Source organism: Chinchilla lanigera, unplaced genomic scaffold (genome assembly GCF_000276665.1).
Source record: "Chinchilla lanigera isolate Chin_1 unplaced genomic scaffold, ChiLan1.0 scaffold00049, whole genome shotgun sequence".
NCBI lineage: Eukaryota > Metazoa > Chordata > Mammalia > Rodentia > Chinchillidae > Chinchilla > Chinchilla lanigera.
In genome coordinates, this window is record NW_004955450.1 from 11,768,419 (window position 1) to 11,790,550 (window position 22,132).

Consider the following 22,132-nt stretch of genomic DNA (forward strand, 5'->3'; position numbering starts at 1 on the left):
TCTTAATTTACCTCTCAGTTTCATGTTAATCTGTTTATCTCCTCGAGGACTGGGCTGTGTCAAATCAGAATTATTCCTTTAGTTGTTCTTACATAGTACAGACATGCTTCCTCTCTGAGTGCCCAGATTGTATCAGAAGTGAGGGAAGCTGTCTTCACGGGTGTCCAACTCAGGAAGAACGTGAAGTAGCTCACCCACACATGATTTATAAATCTTCTGAAAGAAAAGTGTCTTGTGGCTCTTCAGTCTTCCCAAATGATTAGAGGACACAAGCTCACAGATTTGGTGTATGTAACCTTCCTCATTTTTGGAAGACACTACAAAATTCAATCTTTCAAATATATTTTATGTACACTACACCAGACAATGAGCACTGGGGAAAATACAAAGATTAGAGATATGGTTTCTGCAGTTCCCAAGGACATTTAAACACAACTAACATGCAGCAGGAAATTACAAGTATCCCAAGAGCTGTAAATTCAGGAGAGATTACATCCAGCTGCAACTGGAACTAGGAGAAGGCAGAGTTCAGTGGTACCTTCTTGAAGGATTTGCACAGAAAAGACAGGGCAGAGGCTCTTGGTTAAAGTAACACCACACACACACACACACACACACACACACACACACACACACACGCTAAGTTTCAGAGAATCTTACTTTTCTGGGGCACAGAACATACTGCATAAAAAGGAACTTCAACATTAGCTAAAGTCAAAATACTTAATACCCTAACATCCTAAAATTAATACATCACATCAATATTTTTACCTCAAATCTATCATTCAGTCTAATCACACAAATTTAGGTAAAAGAAAATTTATAAACTGGAGTAAAATTACTAAAGTGAAAATTACTAATGTGCACTGGGAAATACACAGCCACATAATCAAACACATGAACAAGAGAATCTTTTTGTTTCTTGGTAACAGTTAAGGCCTGGAGAAAATATTAATTTAAACTTTAGCTTTACCAGTTTACAACAATTACAGATTCCTTTTAGGCCTGACAGGGTAATTCTATAGGGTGACTCTGTGGCATTTTGTTCTAAAATCCTCAAGTGAGGCAACAATGTGACTGACCAGCTGCAGCTCCCTTCCTGCACTTCAGAAGCTCTGCGTAGCCACACACTTGGAGCTCTGTATGACTTCACACAAAAGACTGGCAATTGGCCAAGAGGCCTCTGCCATGGTGTACACTCCCAAGGTTCAGGATTTTCTCAATTCCAATTCAGCCATGAAATAACATCTACTTTAACAGGTTATATCAGTGTAGAACAAATTACATCCTAATTTAGAGTTAATAAAAGAATTTCCCTAAAATGCAAAATATAAACCATTAAAGTACATAATTTATATTGTAAAGGAGCCCTACAAATATAATTCTACTCAATTAAGATCATCTTCAAAATTTCCTCAAAGAGTTGGTTTCCTCTGAATCTTACCAACAGCAAGAAAACTCACTGCAGGCCTGTTACAGCACATGGAGATTTAACTGTATTTGCAAAGCTCCCCATTCATGCACACTGGTAACAGAAAATCCAGACAGAATGTTTTCAATATCTCACTTGAATAAGCTGACATGATCTAGGACAATGGTAGTGAGATACTTCCAGAGTAATATAAATTTTTGCTGTCATGAAAGCAAACATACTTGTGAACATACGGAAACACATGGTTCTGTAAATTGAGTAGCTCTGTCATTCTAGTACGCAAGCTTCCTACAGGAAAGGGGGAAAAGCTAAGGAAAACAGCCTGTTTAGCTCCAGTAGGAAGGTGTTCTACGGCAGCAAATCACAATGAACTGGGCACTTGTCCTTGTATGAAAATCTTGGGAAGACTTTCATTCTTCTCAAAATCTTCATCTACCTCTTAGTTTTCTCTCCATCTAGACACCTTCTACACAAGGATCACTGAAAGAGTTGTCTGAATGACTAAACTTCTCAAGATGTTTATTCAATAGCCAAAATTTAATAAAGCTAAACATACCAAAAATTATAAAGACCTAGAAAACCACTGACCTCTTCTTCCTCCTTTTGAGGGGCTCCTTTCTCAATTACTGACAAAGGGCTCTGTAGAAAAGGATTGGCATACCACTTACGTGAAAAGCGTGACTCAAACTAGTACCTGGACTTAAATCCCCATCTTGGTCCTGTACTGCCTTCGCATGACATTCAAGAAAACTGGCTCTAGACATATTATTCTTTCAGTGGCTTGTTTTTTTTTTCCCTTTGATGTTAACAATATTTAGAACTTGGGGTAAACTGATGAAAAAAACTGTTCATCGTAATTTGCTGGTCAAGGTAATAAATTTGCTTTACACCGAAGTTACAATTGCAAATTATACTTTTTATACATATCAAATGGACATAAATTGTTAAACATCACTTGCCACATAAATAACTCATTCTAAGTAGTCACAGAAATGGACCCTACTTTACATACAAAATGGACAGAATATTATGAAAAAGTAGGGCCGCTAACCTCTTTTTAAAGGATGAGATACTTAGACTGACACACACCAAATTCTGAACATTTCTCCAGGGAATAGAAGAGAACAGAACTGCCATGAGACAAGGAAGAATGTCACGACAGTCTTGCAAACAAAGAAGTTAAAATCTGTAATATTATATGCGAAATTGTTAAGTGGACAGTAGGGATATGATTGGTTGGTGGGTTTTTAATTTATTTATTTATTTATTTATTTATTTATTTATTTTGGTTTTTCTCCGGTACCGGGAAGGTTGGTGGGTTTTTGACCACAGATTGTCATTATATTATTCTTCAATTTAAAAAATACAAGAAAAAGAAAATCTATGGTGGCCAACAATAAAGGAACAGACATTTTTCATCTCCCTGAAGCCTACTGGGCTGGACAAGGAGCAAGGGCTGAAAGTGGAGGCCTAAAAGCAGAAAGGAACCCACAGTAAGGGTGAGTAAGGGTGGGCGTCCCTGATGGCCCCAACCCCTGTGAATCCTAACTGCAGGGAAAGGAAGCAATGGCAGCAACAGCTAATTGAAAGGGGGGAAAGGCAAGAAGATGAGCGCACACTTGGTCACACACAGAAACACTTCCAGAAAATAATTAACTTACCAGTATGTACTGTAGCTACTGCAATCCATACACACTGTATGCTGAGGCTTATCGTGCTTTTCTGATTTCTTATGGTTGGTTAAGGGTATTTGTGCATCTTCATAATGTTTTTTAGCATGGCCGTTCACATACCTTACAAAAACAAAATGAAAATTTACTTTACTTCTTTAGAAACTAAAGTAGTAATACAATTAAGTGTTAAATCAAATGAGAAAGGACTACACGAGCATTTGTTTAGTGATTTATTAAGCTACGTACTTACAATATACTCCTTTTTGCAATTAAATAAGACAGCTTTTAATTATACTCTAGACTAGGGCCAGGAAAGAAAAGGCATTACCTATGCAAATCAATTTCAGTACAGTTGATATTATCACTTATAAACACCTATGCTAATGTTTCGGCTATAGCCTTTTTCTTTTAAGGTTTTCTCAGGCTGCTAACTGCTAACTTGATGTATCATCAAATAGAAGCACTGTAGATTAAATTACCCAACCACTTTCCACAGGACCATAGGCTTTGCTTGAGTCACTGCTTAATCTAAAACATGAAAGATTTGGAAATAAAATGATTTTCAATATTTCTTATCTCTTATTTGAATGCCTGAATAATCAGTTCATGGGAACACATTTGTTTAGAAACAATTCAGACAAAGCACAAAATACCTTAAGATTATAAAAAACATTTCTGTATATAGACAAATATTATCTTAAGGTTATAAAAAACATTTCTCTACAAAGACAAATATAATCAAAGGTTGATTATGTTCACAGAAATTTTGTGACACTTTCCAACTCAGATTTAATAAATCACTTTATTACAGCAAGCAAAAAGCAATCAAATTAAGGATTCGTAAACACACGGTGTGTGCCCAAATTCATCCACACCTTCACTTAGACTGCACGGTGCCAGCACTGACCGCTACTGTGCAGACCCTCACAACACAAAATTTCCCTGCTCCCTGAGTACAACCAGCGGTAGAAGACAAGGCTTACCTGAAAACTCAAATAACCAAAACAAATGTTGGTTAAATGGCACCAAAATAACAGGTTGAGATGACATTTCCATTGTGAGGCACAGTAATTGTATCTCATGGAATGACACTTACCTTTGGAAAAGTAAGACAGGTGCAGAAAAGAAAGCTAGGTGCAGTAAGTAGGGAGGATCAACCCCAAGCTCAGCTCTATACCCTCAGGAAAACTGGTCACATCTGAGGCATGATTAACTTCAACTCAAAAAATTTCATCATATTCCTTTCCTATTTTGTCCATGTACTTAAAAGACCACTAACAACTGGGTACACGAGTCCTCTCTCCCCAAATGCAGAAGATAATAAATTTTAAAGTAAAACCAAGATTAAGAATACAAGCTAAAAAACAAGACTGCCTCGTTTCAAAAGCAGGCTTTGCCACATCCTGGTCCCACGCATGGGTGAGTTGCTCAACCTTTCTCATCTGCAAGCGGAGATGTGAGCACAGTGCAGTACTTGTGTCTCATGGGTTGTCAGGTGATTAACTCATGGCTCAAAACAAATGAATGTAATTATTTCAGTAGCATCTTCCCTTATATACTTATTTATTCAGAATCCAAATGTAAGTGGGTACAGTAAGCATGTATTTTGAGATAACACACAATCAGTCAAGATACTATTTAATTAAAAAGGTAAACTGTATGACTTCACATAGGTTCAATATCTAATTATTTTCTATTTTTGTAACCTGCTTATATTACACACCATGAAAAATAATGGTAATCTTTATGACAAAGAATGCCTTCAGAATCAAAGAATATTAATACTGAATAATAATAAATGGCATTACTGCTTCAAGTGTTTGAAAACTGGTCATTTTCACATAGCACACATACAGTTCATTTAGTTACAATACTGTAGTCTCCTAATGCACTACATGTTTCCATGGTTCCCATCACTGTCAGTGATAAAGTTAGAATTATGCTTATCAATGACATTAAGGTTAACAGTGCTTTGGCTAATACTCAAATACATCGGTCAGACATTAAGAGTTCTGTACAAACTAGGTTATATAAAAAGAAATGGATCCTCCATCTAGTTTTGGATTTTAACTACTGTAGACATTTTGATCTACAGCATAGAAGGAAAAGTTTCATCATATATGTCACAGATTCTAACTATCTCAAAAGCTTGAGAAGTTACTTAAATACATTGGTGTTATGAAGACCACAGAAATATATAATTCAAATATGCTATTAATAATCTATGTTTCCTGGTTGAAAAAAATTATTCAATTTAAGACTTCTTGGTAAGCAAGTAGTCTACCGTTGCTGAAAAATCAGTAAATTTGGCAATCAACACCTACAATTACCTGATAAAAAATTAACCAATCAGTTATATACAATGAAGATCAAAATTCAGGCTATCTCAATTATACGTTCAATCTGCGTAATCATATTTCTCTGAAAGTAAGTCAAACTTCTAAATTTAACCTTGCCTGCAATTGTTAACAGTTTACCTACAGTCTAGAAATTTTTCAATTTATTTTTCTAAATCCTAACTAGAAAATTATTTGTTGCTTATTTTGTTTTGCTTTTTGACAAACAGGCTTTTTTGGAGCGGGTACCAGGAATCAAACTCAGGATCTCACACTTGCCAGGCAGGCACTGCCCCACTGAGCTATATCCCCAGCTTGTCTGTCTGTTGAGACAGGCCCTTGCTATGTAGGTCAGGCTGGCCTTTAGCTCACTATGTAGCCAAGGCTAGCCTTGAACTTGTGGTAATCCTCCTGCCTCAGCTTCAGAGTGCTGGGATTACAGGCATACTCTACCATGCCCAGCTCATTGCTGGCTATTAAGAACACTAATCCCTTGAAATTTTTCTCATAAATTTTTGAGGTCTTTTCATTAGCTTATGAGCTTCAGGATTTAGGGGTGTAGAGCACTATGAGACAACTAGAGGACAAAACTACATAAATTTTATTGCATTATAATTCTCACCTCTCAAAATCTAGGAGAGGAATCTGTCTCTTCAAGTGCAGAATTTAAATGCTTCTACTTTTCTTCTTTTTTTTTTTTTATTAAGTTATCTGTACTGTACAAAGTATTTTCAGGTTCCCCAAATCCTAGAGATTTTAAAACCTGGAAGGTTTTAAAGCCACAATTAAGCCACAATTAAGATAAGCAGTTCACATTTTCCAAAAGTACTCTTAAGTGTACATGGAAAAAAAACTGGATTTCAGGACTCAAAATGTGAAAAATCAAAGGTTAACTGAACAAAATGCTCTCCTTGTACAATGAAGATTTTAAAATGACAATGGGGAAATATTTCAGACAAGTACAACATGGATATGAGCTTATGTTTCTAGTATGATTTTGTATCTCCTTGCTGTTAAGCTATTAACTTTTAAAGTAAAACAAAACAGATTTTCTGTGTTAAAGGGCAGCAGGAATAAATGTGCTACTATGGCTGAAAGAACTCAGAGGTTGAAATTTGAGTTTGTGGTAGAAGAAAAGAGTTCCTGAAGTATTTAAATATCATTTTGAAGCCAAGAACTGGAAAATAATGCTTGGGAATGAAATGGGTAGGGTGGGATAGGAGATGTTAAATCCAGGGAAAGCAAAATGTTTTCACGGAATAGAAAAATATTTGGTATATCTTAGGCAGGAATAAGTAATAAATTCCTTTATGTGTATTTATTTTGGGAGGTTTTTATCCTCCACAACAATCTGACATCGGATTCCAAAGTCAGTGAAAGTGGGGGTTGGAACAGGTGAGAGGTGAGACAAGCCTGGCCATGTTTCCACTACTCCAGTCAGGACATGGCCTGCAACTTTACTCTATATGACAAGGGCATCCATTTTACCCTACTACAGGCTTAAAAAACAACTACCAGGTAAGCTTCTATTTCAAGATTTAAAAGTCTCATTTTATTTTTCCAATCCAATATTGCTAGCAGGTTGTGTTGATCATCAAACCAATTTTTCTACATATCAGTATGATATGTTTATTTCCCTCGATTTTCTCCAGCTGCATCAGAGAACAAAGTAACTCAACTGGACATCAAAACCCCATAGAGAATTACACAGTATGACTAGCCAAAGTACGAATAAGTCAATGAACTTTTACATAGAGCTTAAAGGCAAATTTTAAAAAGCAAATAGAAGAGTGAGGTAGTAAGTATGTCACCTACCTTCCACAGTGGACACTTGAGCAAGTCAAACAGACCCAGGGGCTTTTGTTGGACCGGCACACTAATAAAAAGAAAAATACAGTGTAGCAATTGTATCGTGTCATTTCCCAATTTCTCCCCTGTTCTACAATGCATACCCTGTGATCCAGTTATAAACTCCATGGCCGCGTAGGTGCGCTCAAATCATGAATCCCTGCCTGTGAGTGCAGCTACACAAAATGGCCGCCTAATTAAAGTACACTGAAAAGAATTTAAATGCAGTCCACGCAGCTGCTCATTTTAATTGTTGACTCAATTCAAACAGCTTAGGCACAATTAGGTACATATACAATTTCCTCCTTTATTATTTATTCCCTTTTACCATGATCTCCAACAAGAGAATGAAAACCTATTTTCACATTCAAAACATTTTTTTCAAAGTCTAGTCTTTTAATCACAGATCTTGCCCTGCGGGTCATATACCACTATAAAGAACAACGTTTGCAGCTTAAGTAGCGAGAGGCACAGCCTAAGGCTGCAATTAGGAAGAGTAAGCCTACTTTTCCAAAAGAATTTCTCAGTTGCACACACACACAAAAAAAACTGCATATAACTCTTGCTGTTGATGTCATCAGAACATTATTTTAGTTTAAGCACTGCAGGGTTGGGGACAGGCAAAAAGTGGTATGTGTAGAAAATTTTTAAATGCTAGTTAAAACCTTTTTACTGTTTATTAATTCAACTAAAAAAAGATGTTCCACCATTTGTGGTGGCACTCACCTGTCAGTACTCCCCACTATTAGGAGGCTGAGGCAGAAGGATCACTAATTGGTGACCAGCCTGGGCAACTTAGTGAGATCTTGTCTCAAAGTAAATTTTTTTCAAACCTGGGGATATAGTTCAGTAGTAGAGTGCTTGAAGCCCTGGATTCAATTTCCAACATGGGAAAGAAAAAAAGCTCATGATATAGCGATGGTTTCAAAAGGAGAGCAATACAGAATCACCTGTAAAGCTTTCTCAAAACACCTCTCCTCTACTCAGGCAAAGACATCTATGGTGGGGTGAAAAAGAAGTACAGTGCAGATGTGTGTTTTCAGGAGAGCAGCTTCCCCACTGACACCTAACACAGGGGAATGGGAAGGCACCATACCCTCAGAATTGTAATGAATCGTAATGAATTCACTTAGGAACACACAGTAGATGCTCAGTGAACGCTCATTAAAAAGAAAGTTTAAATTTCTTAGTTTAGGACACCAAGCTATTCCAGTATCTGTTTCCTACTTTCATCTCTCTTGCATTATCACATGTAACAACAGGCCTCTCTCACATTTAAGAAAAATTAACCAAAACTGAACATAAGGCACATCAAGAACTGTCAGTCCTTTTAATGTGTACTGAAACATTAATAAATTCTCCCAAAGATATTAAAGTATCATTGTTTGACCTGTAAATGACTGTAATTAGGACCCAAATTTTGTGAAATTACAGGTTAACGTGTAGGTTTTTATTGTGCAGAGCCAGTATCTATTCAGCCAACTCCCAAGATTCTGATTTTACTGCTCTGTGGGACATTGACAAATTCTGTACGTAGACTAGAACTTTATTCCAGTGCTCTTTGTCCATGTCCATACCCACTCAATCCCCAAATGCTCCTGGAGGCGGCTCTACCTTGTACTGGTTCCCGCATTAATGAGCCAAGGAAATCTTGGGACTATGCTCATTCTGCACTTGTATGAGAGGGGAGCAGGAAAGAAAGGGCACAGGAGAGCACAGTGATACTCTGCCCGGGGGCCTCTCCCGTCTGGCCACACAGGGCTCTGCTTTTGAACAGCAACACTGAGAGGCAAAATCCTTCCCGGTTAGCTAGTCCCTCCTGCTTCTTCCCTGCATTCACACATTTACCTTCACTGACAAGGCCATTCTTGAAGACACTGGAGGTTTTGGCTCAACTGGTTCAATTCCTTTATACATGCATGTCAGCTGCATGACAGAAGGACCTAGAAGAATAGGTACCAAACTGCTAGAAGCAATTACTTTAGGGAGATCTGCAGGGAAACTATTGTGAGGGGGGATTATGGGTTTTTCTTTCTTTTCTTTTCTTTCTTTTTGTCTTTTCCCTCTTTCTTTCTTTCTCTTTCTCTCTCCCTTTCTCTCTCCCTTTCTTTCTTTCTTTCTCTCCTTTTCTCTTTTTCTTTCTTTCTTTCTTTCTTTCTTTCTTTCTTTCTCTGTAGCACTTTCTAGTGTTTTAAAAATACAGTGTGAAGCCAGAGAGGGTTGGACATAACTGTAATCCTAGCACTTGGGAGGCTGAGGTAGGATCATTGCAAGTTCAAGACCAGCCTGGGCTACATAGTGAGCTCAAGGCCAGTCTGAACTACAGGGAGACCCTGTCTCAAAAAAGTAATTACAGTGTGAATATAACAGTGTTTTTTTTAAACAGAAAGTCCAATAAACATAATTTTTTAAAAATAAAAAGTACAGGGACTGGGGATTTAGCTCAGTGGCAAAGTGCCTGCCTGGCAAGAGCAAGGTCGTGAGTTCAATTCCTGGTACCACAAGAAAAACAAAAATAAAATAAAATAAAATAAAATAAAATAAAATAAAATAAAAAGTACATTAGAATATAATTTAAACAGTTATTCATAGTTTGAATAAGTCGGATGACTGAAAACTGATTATACTCATTTCCAACAAATCTTTTTCCTTAGTAAATATTAAGAAGCACTGTAACACAATCTGAAAAGACTGGTTTTATATTATCCTGAAATAAATACATTATAATGATAAGTTTAGACCCAAGTTTTTAACTATTCAGATTTTTTTATAATTATGCAGGCCTTTTTACCTCTTTTATAAAAGGAAAGTTAGAACAAAACCACTTTTACTTTGCTTTAGTGTTTCCTACCAAATATTCTTTTTCCTCCCTTTTACAATTGTGAACATAAATATAGTACATGCAATTTTATGATCCTATTTTTCCACTATTGCTAAATTAAAAATTTCTTCATGATAGTGTATTTAGGACAGGGTATTACATTTATGTACTCTTACTCTTGATAGCTCAATTATTAATTTTTTAATTACTAAATCTAAATTTTTTTTTTAAAGTATACCCTGAGGATAGGAAATAACTGCTTAATGGATATAGAGTTTACTTGGGGATGATAAAAACATTTGGAACTACATAGAGCTAGTGGTTGTTCAACAATGGTAAATGTACTAAATGACAACGAATTTGTTCCTTTTTTTTTTTTTTGAGACAGTGCCTCACTTTATAGTTCAGGCTGGCCTCAAGCTCATAGCAATCCTCCTGCCTCAGCCTCCCAAGGGCTGAAATCACAGGTGTGCAACACCACACCTGGCTTCCCTTTAAAATGGTTCATTGTATGATATGTAAATTGTACCTCAGTAAAGCAGACATACACACACGTAATGCAAACATACAGACAGGCCTGGAGAGAAAACAAAGGGACATAAAGTACTGACCTCCAAAAACACTGGGAACAAAGGACTCTCCTTTTTTTTTTTTTTTTTTTTTTGATAGGGTCTTGCTGTGTAGCCCAGGCTGGCCTTGAACTTAAAGTGGTCCTTCTGCCTCAGCCTCCCAAATGCTGGGATTGTGTCTTATTAATAATCTAAAAACATGAAACAAAGCTCAAGGACAAAAAAGAAAAACTTCACTTTCTGAGTCTAGAGATCTGATTTCTTCTCCCATGAACATTTATGGTAAGAAAGTTAGTGTAAGATAGGACCATCTGTCTTGGCTATTTAGATGACAGTATCTCTGAGGGCATAATGTGGTCAGATCAGAAGAATACTGAAAGACTAGAAAACTGTACAGAATGGGGCATGATGGGGGACCAGGAAGCCAGTAAATGGCATTGATTTGGGGAATATTCACTCTGCTCATGCACACCTTACCCAATTTAAGAATCTTTAATGTACCCAAGATCATTATCTTTAAAAATAAAAAGAAAATAGGCCAGGTAGGGTGGTACACGCCTGTAATCTCAGCACTCAGGAGGCTGAGGCAGGAAGACTGCCATTGAGTTTGAGGCCAACAGGCCAACCTGGACTACACAGTGAGTTCAAGGGTTAGGGTAACCCTAACCTTAACCCTAAGCTGGGCATGATGGTACACGCCTGTAATCTCAACACTTTGGGAGGCTGAGGCAGGAAAATCACAAGTTTGAGTCCAACCAAGACAACCCTGTCCTAAACTAAAATAAAAAATGGGCTGGGGATGTAACTAAGTGAAAAGGCCCCACGTTCAATCCCTAGTATCACAAAAAGAAAAAAATAAAGAATAAAACAGTCATAGCATAAATGAAAGTATACTACAAATGATTTTTAAAACATTTATTTTAATTGCCTTCAGGAGAAATATTATAAAAGGAAGTTCCAATTTATTAAAATATGTTTTAAAAGTTTATCTGTAAAATGAACACAGTTTCCATGGAAGCTGAATTGAAAGTTGCCAGGCACTTCTATAAAACAATACCTGGAACATAATACTTACAGGTGAAATCTCATAAGCACAAACACAAAATTAAGCACACATGACCAATAAAAATATTTTTCTGGTACCAGGAATCGAACTCAGGACCTTGTGCTTGCCAAGCAGGTGCTGTATAATAAAAACATTTTAAGCTCAAAATATAGTCTCTATTAAACAAATCAGAAACACCCAACCAAAGGGGCTTTTTTATATTTTTAATCTTAAATGCGGATACTTGAGAAAAAGAAGTGAGAAGGATGGAAAGGAAACTTGTGAAAATTCAAACAGTTAAGCCTGGGAATTTATAAGGCCTCCTTCATACACCTCATCACACTTCAAGGGGGCGTCACAGAAAAGGAACCAAACAACGGATTTCTCACAGTTATCCTGGCAATAGCAGGGTCACCTGGTGTCTTATAAGCAGAATCTCCCCTTTTATTGAGATTATAAAATGTCCTCAAACAAGGTCCCTTCTCTACCAAAAAACTGTTCCTCCTTCATTGGATTCTGCCAGCCGTGAGCTCACTCTCATGGCCCCCTGGCATCTCAGAGCACAGGTTGGCACAGTGAGGCTCCCTTCGCTGCCCTCCTCGGCAAGGCCTCAGAGCCCTCCTCTGTCCCTCTGCCTCCCCTCCTCCGGCAGGCAGGGGCCCTGTGTCTGGAGGAACAGAGAACCCCAGCCTCTGAGCTAGAGCCATTCCTGGAAGCAGGAGCCGCACGCAGCTGGGCAGGGGAAGTGGACGCCACAGCTGGCCTCTGAAACGTGCTTCAGACTTCCAAAAGCCAACAACTTCTACTTTCTTGAAAACCAGGGGCTCAGGGACAGAGGAGGAATCAAAGAGATGTACAGATCAAGAAAGGTTTTGCCGGCCCCTATTCAGGAACAGGAAAAGAAGAGAGAGAGAGACAGAGAGAGACAGAGAGAGAGACAGAGAGAGAGAGACAGAGAGACACAGAGAGAGAGAGACAGAGAGACAGAGAGAGAGAGAGAGAGAGACAGAGACAGAGAGACACAGAGAGAGAGAGACAGAGAGACAGAGAGAGAGAGAGAGAGAGAGAGAGACAGAGAGAGACAGAGACAGAGACAGACAGAGACAGAGAGACACAGAGAGAGAGAGACAGAGAGAGAGAGAGACGGGGGGCAGAAAATTAGGAAGAAGAAATCCATTTACACTTGACTGTTTTCAGGTGGGTTCACAACACAAAACAGCAGCCACGTTGAATATCATATGATGTTTTCCTATAGAACCACAAATCTTCACCTAACAGACTCCCTGTGCTAGTCAAAGCCTAGCATCAATTCTAGAATTCTAAGCTGTGATAAAACCTCATGTATTACTCCTTATGACACAGCTTCATCACTGTCTTTACACACAAAAACAGCACACCATACACAGCTGTTTATAGTGCATCCATTATTCAGTACTTGCTTCCACGAGGAGAGAAAGCTCTTTACCTTCTCAAGAATTCAGAAAGGCAAGGATCAGATGACCAGGCGTCTAGTCCTGGCTCTCCCATTCTCACTACAAAAGTAGGAATGCCACCGAAATTCTGAGCCTATGTCTTGGCTGTAACATGAACAGCAGATAATGGCCAGGACCCTCTGATTATAAAATTATACAAGCAACTTAAGAACTGGCAAAAAGACAAAACAATCATGTGGTCTTCCCTTATAAAATTCTCCCAACTTCATTTTCCACCTCATTTTCCTAAAAGGATTAACAAAAAGATGAATTGCTAATGTAATACAATTTTCTAGACCAGTGGTTTGCAGGTTTTTTCCTGCCTCCCATCAGCCCTGAGAGGCAAACACATTCCACTACACACTGTCCATCAGCAACAGCAACTCACTGCGGCCGGGAGTTAGCTGGGTGGTGTGGGGGTCACCGACCCAAACCCCAGCAACACACAATCACCACAGGAGGACGCAGACCCTTGCCCCACGTGCAGTTTCTAGTGGAGCCCTGAAAACATGAGCAACCCAGAAGAAAACATTCATGACATGTTTCTTTAAAAAAACTTCATTTATGTTTAGTTGATATTTATACAGTAACCGTGTGCGGAGCCCTATCACAGCCACCTTCTGAGTGTCACTTCATTGGAATTCCTGCAGTCCAAGGAGATAGGAACTCTTAGGTGGCCTGTTTGGTAGATCAAGAAACTAAAGCAGATGAGCTATACAACTTCCTGAGTAAGAGACAGAGCTGGAACTCAAGTTCACACAGTGCTCGAAAGCATAGACTGTCACAAAATAGTAAGTACAGAAAAGTGCCACTTTTGTTGAGAGGTTTTTGTTTTCTTTTAGAGACAGGGTCTCTCCTGTGTGCAGGGGCTGGCCCTGCACTCCTGAACTCAGTTCATCCTCCTGCCTCAGCCTCCCTAGTAGCTGGGACTATAGGTGCACACACCTAGCCCCACTGTTCTCTCAAAAAGATACCATACTATGTGTTTCTGTGTCTATGTACATCTGTACATAAACATTTAAAAGTCTTGGGCTCGGTGTGGTGGCACACTCCTGTAATCCCAGGACTTGGGAGGCTGAGGCAGGAAAATCACAAGTTCAAGGCCAGCCTGGGCTATAAAGTGAGTTCAAGGCCAGCCTGAACTACATAGTGAGACCTGCCTCAATAAAATAAAATAAAATAAAGTAAAAGCCTGGAAGATTATACTGTATAGTAACTGCCAGCATTTATAAAAAGAATGGTGACTCACACAGACTTGCTTTCACTTTCAACTATATTGCTTGAGCTTTCTCAAAAAGCATCACTTATTTTCCAATGAAAATTAAATTTTAAAATACTGATACTATAGATTTATCCTAATGAAAGGGGCTCACTCTAAATTTCTAAGCATAATTGGTAAACTAAAACCAGTAATCAAATATTACAACTATGTGCTTGTAAAAATATAATCAATAAAAATTCAAAACTTTGTAGCTGATATTAAAATATGCATATATATACTCAATGTAAATCTCAACAATAAAAGTATTACTTCTTTTGATATTAGAGCATAGAGAACATTATCATAAAAATCCTATATATTCCAGTATATGGAAGTAGAAATATACTTCAGATAGATCCAATTTACTCTCCGACTGATTTTTTTTTTTTTTTTTGGAGACAGGGTCTCACTTTGTAGCCCAGGCTGGCCTCAAATTCACAATTTTCCCCCTTCTGCTTAATCACCCTGAGTGGATTAAAGATAGCCACAAACTCTCTGACACTCTTCCCAGAGGTGAAGTCTGCGTCCCCCTTCCCTGACTGTGGACAGGTCGTGTGAGTGCCCCAGGCAACTGAGTATAGCAGAAACTATTCTATGCCAATTTGGAAGTCCAAGTCATTTGAAAGTCAGCTTCCTCTTGCTCCTGCTTGAAATGCTTGCTCTAGGGGAAGCCAGCCCCAACGTAAAGTCTCGTTACCCTGAGACCAACATGCTTTGAGAAGCTCAAACCATGCGTAGAGAAACGTCACACAGGGACAGACGAAACGCACCTCACACAGACACATGGCTTAAGCAGCCACCTCAGAAGATGATCTGGCCCCAGCCACTCTGCCTTAACAATATCCCAGCCAAACTCTTCCTAAATTCCTGACCCACAAAATTGTAAACAAAATAAAATGCTTATTTTTAACGACTACAGTGTAGGACTGTTACGCATCAACACAAACTACCAGTGAGGGAGGGCTGTGGATGATAAAGCACCATCCAAACTCACTGTAGCTTAGCAGAGGTAAGAATGGAAACTTCAAGAGGTTCTACCCCACAGGAATCAAACCTATCCGAAGACCAGACTCTCTACTCTACACTGAGGCCAGGGGATAAAGACATAGCCACCTATCCTCCACGAAGTCGCCATCATCCTTTCAATGCAGTCTTTCTGTACTATGATGATGTTTTAATAACTCAAATCCAGATGTGCTTCCACTACTATAAAACAACTTCTTCCTTTTTTTATTTTGTTTTGATTTTTGAAACATGGTCTTGCTATATAGTTCAGACTGCCCTTGAACTCACTATGTAGCCCAGGAAGGCCTTGAACTGGCAGCAATTTTCCTGCCTCAGCCTCCCAAGTGCTGGGATTACAGGCATGCATCACCATGCCTGGCATCCTAATTCTTTCTTGAGTTCAAACATCAGTCTTAATCTTGTCCTATGTTATAAAAACAGTAACTCAGTTACAAATAATAGTTTCAAACCCTTCAAAAATTCAAAAATACTATTTTCACAGAAATTCCACATTCTGGGTTAAAGGAATTCCTTTTCATGTCATTAAAAGCTACAAAGCCTTTTCCTTCATTTCTTTTGTTTCTCTGGATTCTATTATTTAAGAAGCATCCTGGGAAACCTCAGGTTTCACTGAAAGTTGAACCTGAAATTTCATGTCTGAGTAACTGAATTGAGGACACTCGACCCCATCTGTGTTTCCAATTCTATCTTTACTCCAAGAGTTCTGCTATACTGTGCTCCTCTGCCAGCCTGACCTGATTCCTATCAAACTCAGCAATGCCTCACGTCAGGACTCTGAAGCTGGCATCAAAAGCCCACACGCTAATCAGAGTTCCTTTCTGAGGAAGTGGTCACGAACTTTTCTTGCCATTCCCAGTGAATTATTCCACAGCAGGCCCATGAGGGGAAGAGGCAGAGGCACAATGATCAGGGAACTCTGCTTACACTGTTTTGTAGTTATATGTCATATTACCTACCCTTGACACCAAAAGAACCTCTTCCTTTTTTACACAAAAATGTACCAAACAGAATGAGCTGACTTTGTAAACTTTTTTTTTTCGCTTTTTTTTTATTGGTATGTTTTTACTATACATAAGGATCACATTCATCCTAGGTAATTTATACCAGTTCATGGTATATCTTGCTTCTTTTATCCCCATTCTCCTCCCCTCCCTTTTAACCCCTCTTCCCTTCCTTAATTTACAAAAGCTTTGTTTCCATTTTTTCTTTCTATTGTCTTTGTAAAAATTTAACTCTTACTCTGTCAACTCAAAATAAATATACTAGAGGCCATGTGACATAACAGACCAGTCACAGATTTCAGAATCACCAGCCTACCATCCTTTTATTCTATGACCTTAAGTTAGCACCTGGTCCAGAGCCTGTGGCATGGGACAGCACCACCTCTCTCTCATGGCTAGGATGAGGGTCACATGGGGCAAACTTAGAAAGGATACACAGAGCACAAGAAAGAGGCACCCAGTGACTATCAGTTCCTGGCCCTAGAAACATACTTAAAAAAATAAAATGACCATTAAGGGTTAATGCCGGTTGCTATTATTATATACACTGCACTTAACATATGTCCACTTGCACTATGATTAATTTTTGGAAATTTTTTCTTGAGCTTATACTCTTTTAAAGATTTATAGCTGAAAGTATCTTGTCACAGATGAGTTTCAAATATCTAAGTCACATTAAATCCCTTAGAAACCCCTCCTACATCTGGCCTAAAATTAAATCATGTTAAAATATCAAATTAATGAAATAAAATATTCAATGTTAATGAGCTTATTTCAAAATTGATATAATTACTGTATCTACCTCAGTGTCAGAATCATTAAATTTTCTATCTAATGTAAAATACATTCTTCTGGAAAAATGTATTTTAGAAGCACATTTTAGGGCGGGGATATAGCTCAGTGGCACAAGTGCCTGCCTAGCAAGCACAAGGTCCTGAGTTCAATTCCCAGTACCAAAACAAAACAAAAACAAAAACTAATCTATCTTTAGAAGCACTTTTGAGACAGAATATAAGATTCAGACAATAAGATGCTACTCAGATAAGACATTTACATAGAGAAGCAACTCAAGCATGACAACCATACTGAACCATCAAACTCAGAAGCATTTAGAACAGATACTAAATCTTGGTTCGCTAATCCTCAAAACCAAACACATCTTCAGTATCTCTTCCGCTTAGGGCATCATCAGTATAGCAACAAATGCAAATATCAAAATGCACACTAAGAAGACGCTAAGTTCTTTATATAAACTGTTTGATATTATAACACTGCAAACAAGCCAAGCCATTTAAAAATATATTTAACTTCTTAGCCAAGTGAGATGGTACTGTCCTATAATCCCAGCACTTAGGAGGCTAAGGACAGAGGAGCACTGCAAATTTGAAGGCAGCCTGGGCTGCCCAGTAAGTTCAAGGCCAGCCTGGGATACACAGGAAGACCCTGTTCCATATATATACTGTATATGTATGTACGTGTGTATAATGTATAGAGAGATAACTTCTAACTTTTGTTTTAGCAAAGAAATGAACAGAAATGACTTCAATCACACCAGATTAAAGATAGGGCAATGAGCCTATTTTTTTTATCATTCTAATTTTAGTATATGTGCTGCCAAAGCAAGCACAGCCTATTTTTTATAGACCTGAAAGTTTTAACTTCTACCCTGTATAATTTAAGTCTTCTTTATTCACCTTATTCTCTAGTTGTCTCCATAAGGTGCACTGTCATTAGAGGACACTAGAGGTTAATTCTGAGACTGTGCTCTAGCTCATCTTCCTAACCTTGTCAGGGCACACACAGGAAATGGTAACATCTGTATGGCACATGCTCCTAAACTGAAGAGGCCTCTCAGGGCCGGAAGTGATCTAATTACCCCTATGGCTTTAGTTATCCCTATGCTGAGAGGTATTGATTTACTTCAATATACAGTAATCTATTTGTGGCCCCTCTGGTGAAGCTCTACTAGCCAATCTTCTACATGATTATCCAGCAACACAGCAGGAGGAGGTCCACTTCTAATTCCAATGTTCACTTGCTCGAATGAAAGACCAGAAGCCGTCAATTATCTGAGAGGACCAGAAGCATTAACTGGGAGTCTAAGATGTCATTCTTTTGAGGATCTGCAGTTCTTAATCATCAAGTCTGAGACCTTTTCAGAGAAAGTAGATGCCCAAATCTGTATTTCTATCTTACATAGATTGTCTTGTCCTACTGCCATTCCGTAACCCCTAGAAAGAACCAGCCAACAGTCAACTTGAAGGAACCTAGTTTATATTAAAGTGAGAAGTCCCAGATGGCTGGATGTGAACACTCGGGTGGTAAAACAGCAACAAGTATGTGTAAGGAACAGTCAACTGCTGAAAATGAACCTTGACCCAAAACATACGCTTATTACTTGACTGAAAATGTTCCCAAGGCCAGTTCCAGCTCTCTGATTTCAAGGTTTCTCAGACAAGAAAAATAATTACAAAAAAGTATTTCACTCCAGCAGCCTTGAACACACTGGTAAGACCACAGCAGATGGAAAGATAGGAGTAAGCAAACAAAGAGCTTAAAGTATTATTACAAAATTACTTACACATTACTGCTTACACAGTTAGGAAGTTACATTTTTATTCAACCCTGAAGATACTAAATAACACAGAAGACATTTGTACAAAACTATTAACCAAAGCATTAGTTGTGACTGCAAAATATGGGAAACAACTGAAATGCCCTCACACAGGAAACTGGATGCATTCACTGTGACATATCTACAAATGAAGTATTGTACTAAAAAAATAAGGAAAATTCCTACAAACATGGAGTGATATCCTGGATATACTATTACATGAAAACAACGAAGCCCAAAAGTGTAAATAGTTTGCTAACTGCATTAAAAGGGGGGAAGAAAACCACCTCAAGCAACTTTTGAATGTAATACTTTATGTATGATCGATACACAGATGAAGATAACTATAAACAAATATCGAACTCTAGTTGCAAAGCTTTTCTTTGCAAGGATATGGGCTAGAAATTGTTGAATGACTTTCTCTGATAATGAAGTAGAGCAAATGGGCACATATGTTGCACATAATAGGAACCAGAACCTCACTGTTGAGAGAAGAGCATTAGCAGTACAGAATAGGCATGAGTAGGGAGGTGGTGTTCAAGGGAATTGTAGGTATCGATATAAACTCATGGTTATACACAAAAACAAAAACACATAAATAGACATAGACATGTCTATTTATATCTCAATAAAAATAAATCTGAGAGATCTTAGTTTATAAACATCATTCCCAACCAGAAAGAAGAAGGGATACTTTGAGAAATGGTTTGTTTCAAAGCTGGAGCAGAGTTAGTACAAAGGCTGGAACATCTGTTATGCCATAAAGAAAAGACTCAAAGAATACCAGGGATGTGTTGAAATCACAGACTACAAGGACTTTCCCTAGTCAAATCTAAGGAAATTTGGGCCTCAAAATAAGTAACAATAGAATATCACAGGATAAATAAAAACCTTTAAGTCTCTACTAATATGAATAGACAACTGAATAAACAAATAGGGGAGAAGGGAAAGCTCTTACTTTCAGAATACCAACTAACACGATGAACAAACAGGCATTAGAAAATCACCATCTTGCAACAATCCTAGCAATAACTCATTTAGTCATGAACCATTAATAGAGGCCAAGCTATTGGGCAAAGGTTCAGTACAGAACAAAATATCCCTACATAATCTCAAAGTATCTAAACTATCTCCCACAAATTACTTAATAATAACAAAGGGGGAAATACTAACTTCACATTGGATTAACCCTGCAATGATTACCCTATTGGGTGTAATCAAATGTAGCATCACCAGAACCAGACAAATCATCATGCATATCTTGATATGATTCCCTGAGAAGATACACACACACACCTCCAGGATATTCCCATCAAAAATGTATAACCTGAATCTAAACATGGAGAAAATTCAGAAAAACCTCAAAACTGACAGACATTCTGTGAAATAACTGAACTGGATTCTTCAAAATGTCAAGACATGAAAGACAAAGGGTAAAGAACTACTCCAGATAAAAGATGACTATGACCATGACAACTAAATGTAACACATGATCCTAGACTAGGCCCAGGGCAGTGACAGTGTAGGAAAGGGATGCAGGAAGGACATTACTGGGACAACTGAAGAAATCTGAATATAGGATGTGCAATAGGTAACAGCACTGTAACAATACTAGATGTCTTGATTTTGACCAATATCCTATACTTATTGAAAAGAAAGTACTTGTTCTTGGGAGAAAAACTACCAATAAAAGAGTATTATGTCTGCAAATTCATGGGTTTTTTTTTTTTTTTGTACCATTCTTAGCAATGTTTAAGAGTGAAATAATAACAAAATCCAAAGATTTGTTTTAAACTTTGAGATGAAAATCAGTAATTTTTTTTTTTTTTTGAGACAGGGTCTCACTATGTAGTTCAGGCTGGCCTCAAACTTGAGATCTTCCTACCTCAGCCTCCACAGTGTTGGGATTACAGGCATGCACCACCATATCCAGCTAAAAATACTATTCTTCACTTCTAGTTGAGAACATACTTTTTTTAAAAAAACTAAACCACAAAGTAAGGTTTAATTATCAATGTACACAATCAAAGAATCCTATAAACCTAGCACTAAATTCCCTTCATTAACGGATGAACTAGTCCAGTAAAAATATTGCAACATATTAAATCAGTGGCCTAACGACAACTGTGTTTCTTTCACAGGCGTACATATCCAAAGTCTAGTTTGTGATCTAGCTTTCCAGGTCCTATTTTTAAGTGGATACCAAGCTAAATATGGTAGACCAACTTCTCTTCCCCCATCTAAAATTCCACTAAAATGACAAAAAAGGGATAAAGGAGACACAAACCCACAGAATAAGGCAAAGATATCAGCCCACAAAAGCAGACAAAAGATTTCAACAGGTTTTGGGAAATTAAGAAGTCCGTGGAGCAATGTCAATGCAGGGAGTGAGGGGCAGTGAGGAGGTGGACCGGGTGCCAGCATGGGAACCCAGGCCTTACACATGCTAAGCATGCACTCTACCACTGGGCTACATCCCCAGCCTGTTTTTTTGTTTTTTGTTTTTTGTTTTTTGTTTTTTGTTTTTTGAGGCAGAGTCTCCCTAAATTGCGCTGGCCGGCCTCAAACTTCTGATCCTCTGGCCTCAGCCTCTGGCATGGTTGGGATCACAAGCACGCACCATCATATCTGGCCCAACACAATCTCAGTAGTGCAAAGAAAGCTGCAGCCGAACTGCCGGCAGAGAAGAAACGCAGATGGAAAGTGGCTCTGAGCACAGGGACCAGCGGACCGCCAGCAACAGAATGGCACTAAAAACAGAGTGCAAGCCCCAGAAGGACCGCTGAGTCAAGGACATCCTGCACCCCAAGGTCCGGTGGCTGGCCACACAGCCCCAAAGAAGAGTGCAAAATTGAATGACACTAGAAAATTTGTCCCTGGGGCCCACTGCACACATGTCCCAGCCATTGTAAGAGCTGCACAGGGCTCCATTCTTACAAGAAAAGACACAGATTTGTAGGAAAAACTGCCAGTCTGACAGAATTATTTTAAGAGAAAGAGGAACCAGAGAAAACAAAATAAACTGGGACCACAG

At 38.4% G+C, this 22,132-nt stretch overlaps 1 protein-coding gene across 7 annotated transcripts in view; it reads right to left on the bottom strand.

Annotated features, from left to right (window-relative positions):
- The window catches only part of Usp3 (ubiquitin specific peptidase 3), a 73,030-nt gene that overhangs the window by 38,986 nt on the left and 11,912 nt on the right, over positions 1-22,132 (bottom strand). For 6 of the 7 annotated variants that reach the window (XM_013518846.1, XM_005393775.2, XM_013518845.1 and 3 more), the window contains 2 exons: positions 7,257-7,317; positions 3,094-3,225 (listed from right to left, as the gene is read on the bottom strand). In XM_013518846.1, the coding sequence (XP_013374300.1) occupies positions 3,094-3,225; positions 7,257-7,317 (193 nt within the window). Of the gene's footprint in view, positions 1-3,093; positions 3,226-7,256; positions 7,318-7,393; positions 8,010-22,132 lie in introns of those variants that run through there. The other variant, XM_005393776.2, reaches the window with a different exon arrangement.